General features: G+C 43.6%; 1 protein-coding gene across 1 annotated transcript in view; it reads right to left on the bottom strand.

Annotated features, from left to right (window-relative positions):
- herc1 (HECT and RLD domain containing E3 ubiquitin protein ligase family member 1) overlaps positions 1 to 14,376 on the bottom strand; it is a 339,275-nt gene that overhangs the window by 239,494 nt on the left and 85,405 nt on the right. The window contains exon 24 of the mRNA XM_059640184.1: positions 11,260 to 11,380. Coding sequence (XP_059496167.1) covers positions 11,260 to 11,380 — 121 coding nt within the window. The remainder of the gene's footprint in view (positions 1 to 11,259; positions 11,381 to 14,376) is intronic.

Below are 14,376 nucleotides of genomic sequence, written 5' to 3'. Positions count from 1 at the left end.
CCAGCAAGTTTGGCAAACACAATTTGCTTTCCACAAAATCATATTGGTTCTTCTACTAACCTTCAATAACTGGCTTTCAATAATGGAACCTGATTCAGTGCAAAAACCAGCAACTTTCCCCCCACAGTGATCGAGAACGTCCTTGACCGCGTCTCCCGCAACACATCCCTCACACCCCGCCCCCGCCACAACGGCCCAGAGGATCCCCCTCATTCTCACACACCACCCCACCAGCCTCCGGATACAACGCATCATCCTCCGACACTTCCGCCATTTACAATCCGACCCCACCACCCAAGATATTTTTCCATCCCCACCCCTGTCTGCTTTCCAGAGAGACCACTCTCTCCGTGACTCCCTTGTTCGCTCCACACTGCCCTCCAACCCCACCACACCCGGCAACTTCCCCTGCAACCGCAGGAAATGCTACACTTGCCCCCACACCTCCTCCCTCACCCCCATCCCAGGCCCCAAGATGACATTCCACATTAAGCAGAGGTTCACCTGCACATCTGCCAATGTGGTATACTGCATCCACTGTACCCGGTGTGGCTTCCTCTACATTGGGGAAACCAAGCGGAGGCTTGGGGACCGCTTTGCAGAACACCTCCGCTCGGTTCGCAACAAACAACTGCACCTCCCAGTCGCAAACCATTTCCACTCACCCTCCCATTCTTTAGATGACATGTCCATCATGGGCCTCCTGCAGTGCCACAATGATGCCACCCGAAGGTTGCAGGAACAGCAACTCATATTCCGCTTGGGAACCCTGCAGCCCAATGGTATCAACGTGGACTTCACCAGCTTCAAAATCTCCCCTTCCCCCACCGCATCCCAAAACCAGCCTAGTTCGTCCCCTCCCCCCACTGCACCACACAACCAGCCCTGCTCTTTCCCTCCACCCACTGCATCCCAAAACCAGTCCAACCTGTCTCTGCCTCCCTAACCTGTTCTTCCTCTCACCCATCCCTTCCTCCCACCCCAAGCCGCACCCCCATCTCCTACCTACTAACCTCATCCCACCTCCTTGACCTGTCCATCTTCCCTGGACTGACCTATCCCCTCCCTACCTCCCCACCTATACTCTCTCCACCTATCTTCTTTTCTCTCCATCTTCGGTCCGCCTCCCCCTCTCTCCCTATTTACTCCGGAACCCTCACCCCATCCCCCTCTCTGATGAAGGGTCTACGCCCAAAACGTCAGCTTTTGTGCTCCTGAGATGCTGCTTGGCCTGCTGTGTTCATCCAGCCTCACATTTTATTATCTTGGATTCTCCAGCATCTGCAGTTCCCATCATCTCAGATACTCCAGTATAAAGTGTGCTACAGATACAACGCATTTGCTGTTTAAAATTCAACAAGATTTAGCCCTGATAAAGGCTTGTAGTCTTCTTTGAAAGCTTGCAGCTGCATCTGTACAAGAGTTCCTGACTACAGCCGGACGTCTAAAGATTGAAAGCCAAAGGCAACTTCACAGCCAAAAGCTCTTACCCCTACCTGGATTTGAGATTGGTGTTATGGATTCAGTAGTTTGTACATTTCAGCTACATCGTCCTTAGCAAAAGAAGTAGGTTTTAGCCATTGGTCTATAGGAATGTTGAGGTGGAGGGGTTTACTAAAGACCTTGGTGGAGCTGAATCTTGCTAAACCCTGGCTCCTCCCCATTCCAGCAGTTTGCCCTGCTCAGATTCCTATATTCTCTTAGTCATATTCGTACGCCAAGTAAAAACCTATCAGCCCAATTATGTCTGTAAGTAACTTCTTTCAGCACAGTATGCCATTCCACACCTAGTGGAGTGCAAAAACTTTGAACAAGGTTATGAGATCGAAAACAAAAAGTACACAACTGAACCAGCAGCCAGAAGAAATAATCCAGAGACTAATTTATATGCATTTAATGAAGGTATTAGAGTGCTAGCTAGAGGTCTTCCATGCTAATTGGAATTCAACTGTACAAGGTTGAGACCAGACATAGTAAGTCTCCACTGCATTTTGAAATGGCTATCAATGTTGTACAGCGATACCATCATGGTCTGGCTGATCTGCATGCTACTCAGAGTCACACATGGATGCCATTTTGAGGGGTGGCAAACAAAGTTCCCACTGGAAATGTGAACACATATTTCATAGATTCATATAACACACAAAAGGCCCTTCGACCCATCAAATCTGCACCAACAAAACTACCACTAAGGGTGCGCTAATCCCATGTTCCTAAATGTTATGATATCTCAAGTGCTCATCCAAATAATCTTTAAAGGTTTAAATTTTCCAGCTTCCATTACCTTCCCAAGCAACGCATTCCAGATTCTCAGCATGCGTTAAGTGAAAAAGTTTCTTTTAAATCAAATCCCCTCTGAATCACCCTATCATAAAACTATGCCCGCTCATGATTGAGCCCTCAACTAAGAGGAACAACAGCTATCTATTCTGCAGGGACACTGCACCGTGGTACAGGAGGCCATTCAAGAGTGGGGAGCAAAAAGATAAGCGGGGGTGGGGGGGGGGGGGGTCCTCGAGGATTCTATAATTAAAGGGATAGATAGTATCTTTTTGTAAGCAGGATCGAGAATCCTGCATGGTGTGTTGTCTGCCCAGTGCCAGGGTAAGGGATATCTCTAACTGGCTTGAAAGGATACTGGAGCAGAAGGGGAAGGATTCAGTTGTTGTGGCCCACGCTGGAAGAAACAACGTAGGCAAGACAAGGATAGAGGACCTGTTCAGAGATTACAGGAGCTAGGAACAAAATTAAAGAACACGTCCGCAAGGGCTATAATCTCCAGATTACTGCCTGAGTCATGTGCTAATCGGCAGAGGGGCATGAGAATAAGGAAAGTAAACACGTGGCTGAAAGAGCGGTGCGGGAAAGAGATGTTCCTTTCCATGGGGCACTGACATCGGTATTGGAACAGGAGGGATCTGTACTGTTGGGACAGTCTCCACCTGAATTGAGCTGGAACCAATGTTCTAGCAAAAAAGGTAAACAGGCTGGTCAACAGGACTTTCAACTGGAAAGCTGGGGGGAGCAGGTGGTGAAATTTGCTCCAGTGGGAAATGAAGCAGCAGGTTAACAGCAGTAGTGGTGGATTCAACTTAGTGGAATGACATGGAGGAAATGACAGGGAAGAGGAATTCAGGAGAGGTTATTAACATCTCCAACACAGACAAAAATAGGACCAAGTATTTGGAAAAGGCTAGCAATCAAACACTGGAAAAACAAATGTAAGTGAGAAGAGGGAGGGTTAATACAGGACTGAAGGTGTTATATCTGAATGCACGCAATATAAGGAATATGGTAAATGAGCTTGTGGCGCAGATCAAAACTAGCAGGTATGACGTGGGAGGCATCAAGGAGACGTGGCTGCAAGGGGAATTGAATATCCAAGGATAAACATTCTATTGAAAAAATAGGCAGGGGGAGGAGTTGCCTTATTAGGAAGAAACAATGTAATGTCAGATGGTGTAAAATCTGTGTGGGTAAAATTGAGGAACCGCAAAAGGTTAAAAAACCACAGTTGGGGTTGTGTACAGGCCTCCGAACAATAGTCAGGAGCTGGATTTAGTGTTCTGCAATGAGGTAGACTTGATAAAGGAGCTTAAGGTAAAGGAGCCCTTAGGAGGCATGATCACAATATGGTGTGGAGCTGGATGAACACAGCAGGCCAAGCAGCAACTTAGGAATAGGAAAGCTGACGTTTCGGGCCTAGGCCCTTCATCAGAAAGCTTTTCCATCTGTGTTCATTCAGCTCCACACCTTGTTACCTTTGATACTCCAGCATCTGCAGTTCCTATTATCAGTGATCATAATATGATTGAATTAACTCTGCAATTTGTGAAGGAAAAGACAAAATCAGAGGTAAAGGTATTCCAGCTGAATAAAGGCAACTACAGTGGCATGAGGGAGGAGCTGGGCAGAATTGCCTGGAAGGGGAGGCCAGCAGGAAAGACATTGGAATAGCAATGGCAGGAGTTTCTGGGAGTAAGTCAGGAGATGCAGCAAAAATTCATCCCTCGGAAAAAGCAGCATGGTACTTTTTTTTGGGGGGGGGGGGGGGTTGGCAAGAGTAATGAGGCAACCATGGCTGACTAACAAAGTCAGGGACAGCATAAAAGCAAAAGCACAAGCATATAATATGGCAAAGGGCAGTGCGAAACCAGAGGGCTGGGAAGTTGACAAAGGCCAACAGAGGGCAACAAAAAAGAAATAAGGAGGGAGAAGATTAAATAGGAGGGTAAGCTAGCCAGTAATAGAAATGAAGTCTGTAAGAGTTTCTTGCGAATACCATGCAAGAACTGTGACAAACACTACATTGGACAAACAGGCAGAAAGCTAGCCACCAGGATACATGAACATCAACTAGCCACAAAACGACACGACCCACTATCACTCGTATCCTTACGATACAGATGAGGAAGGACACCACTTTGTTGGGGACAACACATCCATCCCAGGACAAGCCAAACAGAGACACGCACGAGAGTTCCTAGAAGCATGGCATTCCAACCGGAACTCCATCAACAAACACATTGGCTCCAAATCAATCTACCATCCTGAGAAAAAGAACAGGAAACGACATCACCAACCCAAGGAAACCTAAACAGATAAATAGAAAGCGGGATATAACACCAGCGCTTCACCGATGATGTTACCTAGAATAGTGATGAAACGTCTGAAAACGAACCTTCCAGGTCAGCGAGCAAACAGTTTCTTGAGGTACATAAAGGGCAAAAGAGAGGCAAAAGTGGACACTAGACTACTGGAAAATGATGATGGAAAGTTAATAGTGGGGAAAAAGGAAATGGATGAGGAACTGGACAATTACTTCCCGTCAGTCTTCATGATGGATGACACGAGTGATATTCCAAAAAATTCAAGAAAGTCAGGGGACAGAGCCGAGTATGGTGGCCATCCGCAAGGAAAAGGTGCGAGTGAAACTGATCAGCCGGAAGGTGGCAAACCAACTGGACCAGATGGACTACTACTACCAAAGTGTTCTAAAGGAGATAGCTGAAGAGATGGTGCAAGTGTTAGTGGTGATTTTACAGGAATCGCTAGAGTCAGGGACGGTCCCAGAGGACTGGAAAATCACTAATGTGACAGCCCTGTTTAAAAAGGGAGTAAAGCAAAAGACGGAAAATTATAGGCTGATTAGCCTAACCTCGGCTGCAGCTAAGATTTTGGAGTCCGTCGTAGAGATCATAAGGCATAGGAGTGGAAGTAAGGCCATTTGGCCCATCAAGTCCACTCCGCCATTTAAATCACAGCAGATGGACATTTCAACTCCACTTCCCTACACTCTCCCTGAATATTTGGAAATGTATAGTACACTAGGGCAAATTCAGCATGGTTTCATCAAGGAGAGGTCATGTCTGGCAAACCTGCTAGACTTCTTTGAGGAAGTAATGGGCAGGGTAGACCAAGGAGAGCCAATGATGTTATCTACCTGGACTTCAGGAGGCTGCTGAGTGAGGTCACGGCCCATGGTGTTAAGAGGTAAGGTGCTAGCATGGATAGAAGATTGGCTGTCTGGCAGAAAGCACAGAGTGCCGACAAAGGGGTCTTTTTCAGGATGACAGCCGGTGATAAGTGGTGTTCCATAAGGGTCAGTGCTGGGACCACAACTTTTCATTTTGCACATTAATGATCCAGATGAAGGAACAATGGGCATTCTGGTTAAGTTTGCAGACGATACAAAGATAGGTGGAGGGATATGTAGTACTGAGGTGGTGGTGAGCTTCACAAGGATTTGCACAGGTTAAGACAGTGGGCAAAGAAGCGACAAATGGAGGACAACGTGGGAAAGTGTGAGGTCATGCACTTTGTTAAGAAGAATAAAAGCATGAACTATTTTCTAAATGGGGAGAAAATTCAGAAGTCTGAAGTGCAAAGAGACTTGGGAGCTTAAGTCCAAGATTATCTCAAGGTAAACTTGCAGGTTGAGTTAGTAGTCAGGAAGGCAAATGCAATACTTGAATATAAAAGCAGAGATGTACTCCTGAGGCTTTATAAGGCTCTGATCAGGCCACATTTGGAGTATTGTGTGCAGTTTTAGACCCCACATCTCAAGATGATGTGCTAGCTCTGGAGCGGGTTCAGAGGAGGTTCACGAGAATGGTCCTAGGAATGGAAAGCTTAACATATGAGGAACATTTGAGGACTCTGAGACTATACTCATTGAAGTTCAGAGGATGAGGGGGTATGTAATTGAAATATTCAAAATACTGAATGGCCTGGACAAAACAGATGTTGGGAAGATGCTTTCATTGGTAGGAAAATCCATGTCCCGAGGGCACAGTCTTAGAGTGGAGTAAAGGGAAGTCCTTTTAGAGCAAGAAATGTCTTCAGCCAGAGAACGGTGAATCTATGGAATTCACTGCTACAGAAGGCTGTGGAGGCCAGGTCATTGAGGGCATTTAAGACTGAGATAGATAGGTTCTTGATTATCAAGGGGATCGGGGTTATGGGGAGAAAGCAGCAGAACAAAGGTTGAGGAACTTACCAGCCACGATTGAATGGCAGAGCAGATCAATGGGCTGAATAGCCTAAATTCTGCTCCTATATCTTACGGTCTGTTCAGTTCTGACGAAGGGTCAGCAGACCAAAAACATTAACTCTGATTTTTCCTTCACAGATGCTGCCAGACGTGCTGAGCTTTTCCAGCAACTTTATTTTTGTCCCTTCATAATCTTATACACCTCAATCCTGTCCACTTCAGTCTTCTCTGCTCAGAAGAAACCAATCCATGCCTATCTAATCTCTCAGCTCCATTGGAGGCAACATCCTGTCGAGCCTCCTCTGTAATCCCTCCCGTGTTAGCACATTTTTCTGCACCAGACCTGGACACAGTACTCCAGTTGTGACCTAAATCGGTGCTGTGTACAACTCCAACATTACCTCCTTGCTCTTATACTCTATTCCACAACTGATGAAAGCAAGTATCCCATATGCCTTTTAAATAAACCGATCACATGCTCTGCCAACTTCAGGGATCCATGAATAATTACCCCAAGATCCCTCTGTTACTCATTAAATACTCCCTTACTTTTATCCTTATTCCATAAGTACATCACCTTGCACTTAACAGGTTTAAATACCATCTCCCAATGGAGATTCTCTGACCAACATCTCTATATTGTCCTGTAACCTTACAACCATCAGTTGCCTCACAGTGCCAAGGACCCAGGCTCAATTCCACCCTCAGATGACTGTGTGGAGTTTGCACATTGTCCCGGTGTCTATATGGATTTCCTGCAGGTGGTTCAGTTTCCTCCCAGATGTGCTGGCTAGGTGAACTGGCCGTGCTAAGTTGCCCACAGCGTCCAGGGATACCCAGGCTAGGTGGATTAACCATGGAAAATGCAGGGTAAAGGGACAGGGTGGGGGTCAGGTGGTGGCCGGAGTAGGATGCTCAATGGAGTGTTGGTGCGGACTCGGTGGGCCAAATGGCCTGTTTCCACACTGCAGGGATTCTCTAATTTTCTGCAATTAGCCACTCTACCAATCTTGGCTCTTCTGCAAATCTGCTTAACATTTCCCCCACATTTTCATTGCTATCATTCATTAATACAAGCAACAAGGATTCCAGTACACCACTGGACACCAGCATCCAGTCACTCGAACAGGCTTCTGCCACTACCCTTTGTGTTCTATTACTGAGTCAGTTTCTGATCCAAGATTCTACCCAAATTTCCCTCACTTCCTTGTGCTTTAACCTTCTCAATCAGTCCTCCATTTGGGACCTTGTTAAAAGCGTTGCTAAACTGCATCAACTGAGCTTCCCTCATCTATACACTTGATCACATTTTTTAAAAATTCTAATGAATTTGTTAGGCATGACCCCCCTCTGACAAAGCATACGATCCCTAATTAACCCATGCCCTTCCAAATAAGTATTAATCCAGTCCTTCAGAATTTCCTCCAACAGTTTCCGTACCACTGATATGAGACTGAACAGTCTGTAATTTCCTGGTTCATCTCTACCACCCTTCTTGAAAAGTGGAACCAGGTCCTCCTGTTCTCTGGCACTTCCCCTGTGGCCAGACAGGCATGAAAAAATTGCAGAGCACCTGCAATTTCCTATTCCACCACTACATGATTGTTCATTTTTAAACTTGATAGAGCCTCCGATACCTCCCCATTTACTGTGTCAAATCGCACAAGTTCCTCGCGGTCCCTTTGCCTGAATTCTGTACCTATGGCTTCCTTTTACAGAGTGAAAATTGAAAAGAAGTACTTGTTTAACAACCTTTCAATGTCCTGCAGTTTCACACACAGGTGAAACTTTAGATACAGATATAGATATAGAATCCCTACATGGTGGAAACAGTCCCTTCAGCCCAACAAGTCCACACCGAACCTCAGAGCAGTCCATCTGGACCCGTTTCCCTATAACTCACCTAATTTACACCTCTCTGAACACTATGGGCAATTTAGCACAGCCAATCTACCTACCCTGCACATCAATGGACTGTGGGAGGAAAGTGGAGCACCCGGAGGAAACCCACGGAGAATATGTACACTCCACACAGACAGTCGCCCGAGGCTGGAATTGAATCCGGGTCCCTGGCACTGAGGCAGCAGTGCTAACCACTGAGCCACCGTGCTGCCGAAACATTGTTACACTTTCCATGGTTAGCCTCTTCCCTTCAATGTATTTGTAAAATATTTTAGGATTCTCCATAATGCTTCAAAGTTCTTGATCATGTCCCCTTTCTGTTCTAACTGCTTTCCTAAGTTCTCTCCCGCACTTGCTGTATTTCCCTAGGATTGCAGCTAAATTGCTTCCTTTGGACGTGCTAAAAGCCCACGGCTTCTTCCTCATTTGGTCCTGAACTGTCCCAGATATCCAGGGTTCTTTGAACTCACTGCTCGTTTATTTCCCTTTTAAGACCATAAGACATAGAAGTGGAAGTAAGGCATTCGGCCCATTGAGTCTACTCTGCCATTTAATCATGGCTGATGGGCATTTCAACTCCACTTCCCTGCACTCTCCCCGTAGCCCTTGATTCCTTGTGAGATCAAGAATTTATCAATCTCTGCCTTGAAGACATTTAACGTCCCGGCCTCCACTGCACTCCGTGGCAATGAATTCCACAGGCCCACCACTGTCTGGCTGAAGAAAAGTCTCCTCATTTCCGTTATAAATTTACCCCCATGAAGAAAACATGTTGGATCTGTCCTCTCCCAAGATTCTTTGAATGTTGCCCCACTGCTTTGCTGTAGACTTAACCACAAGCTGTTCCCAGTCAATTGTGGCTAAATCCTGTTTTTTTTGAATAAAATCTGCTTTCCCCAATCTGATGAGATCTTTTTCCTTGTCTGCAAGGAATTTGAACCAATACTGTGCTATGTTTGCTATTGCTAAAACGTTCCCCACTACAACAGCGAATATTTGTCCAGTTTCTTGCCCCAAAACCAGATCCAGCAATGTGCCATCCCTTTTTTGGCCTTCTACGTACTGATGCAAAAATACATTTCAAGGAATCCTCCTCGTCAAAACCCTTAATACTACGACCATGCCAGTTTACATTGGGAAAGTTGAAATTCCCTCATTTAGTTTCCTGATTATTACTCTTCGACACTTTCATGAACTGTCTGCATACTTAGAATTATAGAATCTCTACAGTGTGGGAACAGGCCCTTGGGGCCATCAAGACCACACTGACCCTTGGAGCATCCAATCCAGACACACCTCCCTATAACCTACCTAAGCTACAAATCCCTGAACACTACGGTCAATTTTAGCATGGCCAATCCACCTAACCTGTACATCTTCGGACCTTGGGAGGTAACCGGAGTACCTGGACGAAACCCACACAGACACAGGGAGAACGTGCAAACTCCACACAGACAGTCGCTTGAGGGTGGAATCGAACCAGAGTCCCTGGTGCTATGAGGCAACTACTTAAGTTAGTGCTAACTGAGCCATCGTGCTGCCATACTTGCTCCTCTATTTCTCACTGACTCTTTGGAATTTACGTACACTCAGTGATATGGCCGCCCTCTCAACATTGCTAAGTTATATCCCCAAAGCCTTGTCTGAGCTCCCTAATGGCAACAATATCATACTTCGATTTGTCAATTCATGTCATTAACGCATTAGTCTTACCTCTTACGCTCATAGCACTAAACTAAAAACCACCCAGCCTGGCCTGACTCTCTCGACACACAATATAGCTGAATTCACTCTGACTTTTTTCCTTTGCTGTACCATGATGCGTCTCTGTTTCGAAGTTCTGTGTTTCCTCCACTGCCGGGCCAGTTTAAACTCCTCCCAACTGCATTAGCAAACTTACCTGCATATATGTTGGTCCCAATGTGGATCAGGTGTAGACTGTCCCACTTTCCCCAAAAATGGTCCCAGTGATCAGGAACCAAAAACTCTCCCTCTTGCACCAACTCTTGAGCCACACATGAGACACCCAAAAAAATGGGACCTGTGTTGACAGAATTACCCCTCCCCTCCTCAAGGATCCTGGCAATTAACTTCAACAATAGGACTTTCCACAGACACAAAACACTTTCCCCCTTGTATGTTTTTGACCAGTCTAGCTTTTATGGATGGGATTAACAAGTTTCATAATTTCAAGACTGTGAAACATCTGCCATTATGGAATCTTGCAACCGAAAACATGATGGGATTATATCAGGGTATGAATCCAAAGTTACTTTCACTTCTGAGTCAGACATTTGTGGGCTCAAGTTCCCCTGCAGGGCTGTTACAGAACTTATCCTAGGGACAAAACCAGAAGACAGTGGGCAAGTTCATCAGGTTTAGCAGCATCTGTGAATTAACTATCAGGGTTGATGTTTTGGGGCTGGTAATCCTTCTTCTGAGAAGGGTCACCGAATCCAAAACGTTAACTGATTTTTTTCCTTCACAGATGCTGCCAGACTTGCTAAGCTTTTCCAGCAGCTTCTGTTTTTGCTCCTGATTTACTGCATCCACAGTTCTTTCGGTTTTTATTCCTTGGGTCGAGGCAAAAGAGCCAATAGCACTACTTTGAAGAAAAGCAGGAATTTTGGTCAATACTTATCCCTCAAATCAACACCACAAAAGAGATTATTTGGTCATAGTCACCATGCTGTTTATTGGGCCTTTCTGTACACAATTTGCTGCTACATTTTTATACAACACGATCAGGACAGCACTTACTGCACTGAAAGATATACTGTGATTATCAAAGTCACCATAAACCATATTGCAGCATTTCTAAAAAAAATTATCATTCTAGCGATCTTCACAGCCAAAATACTTACAATTGCACAACTTTCCTCATCAGATTCAGGCTGAGATAAGTCTGATTCACTTCTTGATTTAGTTAGTTTGTACGTTGAATTTGATTTCACAGGTTGGCTTTCTGATGTCAGACTTTCACTTCTGGAACAAATAAATCCAGTTATCATGGATGCACTCTACAAGTTTCAAAATAAATCACACTTTCAAAAGATTTGTCAAATTTTAATTATTACTATGAAGGCAGTTTTATGATAAAGAGACAAATCAGTCCTTCTACCTCTGCATTCATTATTCAGTAAAATTACAACCTTCAAAGGCTGTCTAAAGTGACCCCAATGGTTTCTAACCTGATTTTTGAATAACTAATTCCAGACTCTGCAAACACTCAATTCCAGATACTGGTTTGTATCTTAGTTTATCAATATAGTAACTTTAGCAAATTAAAATTAAACCAAGTAGCCTAGTTGATACTTACACTTTAAACCCTAACCTTTGTTTTCAGCCTCATTCACACAAAAGACAAACAGTTAAGCAATAAATAAAAGAAAATAACAAAACTAGTTAGATTACTCAAGCAGTTTTCCCATTCTATTGTTCCACAAGCATTGATGATGGTTTCTTGCTTGATTTCTTTTTTGAAAGTTTTGTTCAGTTCACTCAGATAAAGGCAGTTTCTTTATAGTTCTGACCACTACATATCTGATGACGATCTCCTCCATGAAGTTCCAGTTACCATGCATTATATGCTTAGCAGAAAGTCTTCTGCAGACTTGCTGGAACCAATTCGCAGGAACAGACCTCATTCATCACTAACTTCTGATGTCCATTTAAAAATCATGCTCTTCCCTAGTGATGAAGCATCTCTAGAACCTCTCAGGTCAGAAACCAACCCGCAAATAAACTTCCATGCCTGGTCTCTTGAATAAACAAAAATTTAGATGTTTTGTCTTAAACAACAAAGCATAGATCTGGATGAACACAGCAGGCCAAGCAGCATCAGAGGAGCAGGAAAGCTGATGTTTCGGGTCTGGACCCATCTTCAGGGAATGTTTGGTTTTGTCTGTTATCCTTTTACCACCGCTCACAGTTCCCAGTACCCATCTCCAAACCCAAAATTGTTAAATGTATAAAATAAAAACAAATGAAAGATCAGAGAGGGTTCAACAGTACTACAGTTATTTGAAAGCTTGGGTTCTAAAGCAGAAGAAAAATGAATTGTAGTGTTTCGGTTCTGTGAAGAGCCGATCCTTTATTTTCACAAAAAAGTCAAAAGTATTTTTGAAGTTAGGTGTCTGCTGACTTCAGCTTTAAAACATATATCACGTGAGAGGAGACAGAAACGGTTCATATAGAAGGAAATAGCCCATAACCAGAATGCTTTATTGACACTTTCTAAGCAAGTAGTATCAGGCTACATAGAAGTCAGTGGGAAGTAAACTGTAGAAACAGAAGGCTATGGGGTCAGAGAGAAAGACATCCTAGAAGGCTGTTTCAGACAAGTTCAGGAAACAAATGTTATGCAATACTGAGCTGATTTAAGAATTTGTTTCAAAGATCTCAGGGAGAAATGCTAATTGAAGAAATTAGCACTTAGTATATGGATAGCAATTTTCTGAAAAGACACCAATTACAGCCATAAACAGTAGCTCAAGAATCTTCAGTATGAAGATAATATTGATGGTTCATGATGATTTGAACATTTCTAAAGGCATTTTTGGGATAATAGAGATTAATCTTTCTTTCTGATGATAAAGCACCAATAGTTCTTGTACAGTGCGATACAGTTCATGCTTTTATGTTATTTTCTGAAAAATACATTGAGAACTTATTGTGAGTATGTTCAGTGACTGATTAGAAAAACAAAATATGCTCTATCAAGCCAAGCCAAGCCCAGATCCAACTCGTCCAGTATGAAAGTCAACTGAAATCACAACATTAAGTAAATGAAAAAATTAAGTTGTTTGTCCTTCATAACCAGTAACACTGATTGGGTCATAAAATAAACAAGACATCACTTCATTTAAATTATTCTTGTAATGACTAGAACATACCGTAATTTTGTTTGATACTAAAATCTTTTACTATCGTATTTAAACACTTAAACAAAAAGAAATAGGAACAGGAGCAGGTCATTCTGCCCCTCGAGCCTGCTCTGCCATTCAGTAGGATCATGGCTAATCCAATGTGCCTCTAGTCCACTTTCCAGTGTTTTTCCCATAATCTTCGATTCCTGTACAGATAAGAACTGATAACTGCAGCCTTAAATATATGCAAGATACTGCACCTACAGCAAGGAGCTCCAATAATTCTCAATCCTCAGCAGAAATGTCTCATCTCAGTCTTAAATTCTGAGACTTAAATTCAAATTCAAACAATTTACTACTTGTTTTCAACAGCTTGGGCATCAAATAACCTAGCGTCACAGACCAGTAACATACAGACCTTGAGATCCTCATTCGGGTTAATCAATTGCTAGTGTGGCATAAAAATCGATAAAAGATACACACAACTCTGGATTTTGGCTTTAGGAAATCGTGAACTATAACTATTTCTTATGGAATGGTAAAACAGGCCTGAGAGGCTAAAAGGTTCACTTCTGCTCCAATTTCATATTGAATAAGTCCTTTTACTGAAAAGTAAAAGTTGGAATTTGGAAACCACTGTCTGGAAGAGCGGTCGAGCAAAAGACTCTTGTAACGTTTAAGCAGCATTTAGATATTAACTTGTTCTACTATTACCTCCAGGGATATGGGCCAAAAGCTGGTAGAGTTGGGTGACCAGCATGGATACGACTGACTGAATGGCCTTATCTTTGCTGTAAATGGTGAAGGGGAGCCAGCGTACTTTCAAGTCAGTTACGTAAAGAAGTTTCTGCCATTAACCTTTCTGATGAAGCTCAAAGGGAGAAGGCAACTTCCTAGAATGGTAGTCCAGGGTTTGGATCAGCCACAATCATTCAATGGAATAAACCAGCCCGAGAATCACAAAAAAAGGCCTTTCGAGTTTGTACCCCCCAAAAAAAAAGCATCTAATCTCTTCCATTCCCATTTTCCTGCAGCTGGCCCAATGCCTTTATCAATTACAATTGCAAGTGCACATTAAATACTTCCTCAATGTTACAGGCATTTCACCTCTAT

Source organism: Stegostoma tigrinum, chromosome 36 (assembly GCF_030684315.1).
Source record: "Stegostoma tigrinum isolate sSteTig4 chromosome 36, sSteTig4.hap1, whole genome shotgun sequence".
NCBI lineage: Eukaryota > Metazoa > Chordata > Chondrichthyes > Orectolobiformes > Stegostomatidae > Stegostoma > Stegostoma tigrinum.
The sequence above is the reverse complement of the archived record's forward strand: the minus strand, read 5'-3'. Positions and strand labels throughout refer to the sequence as shown.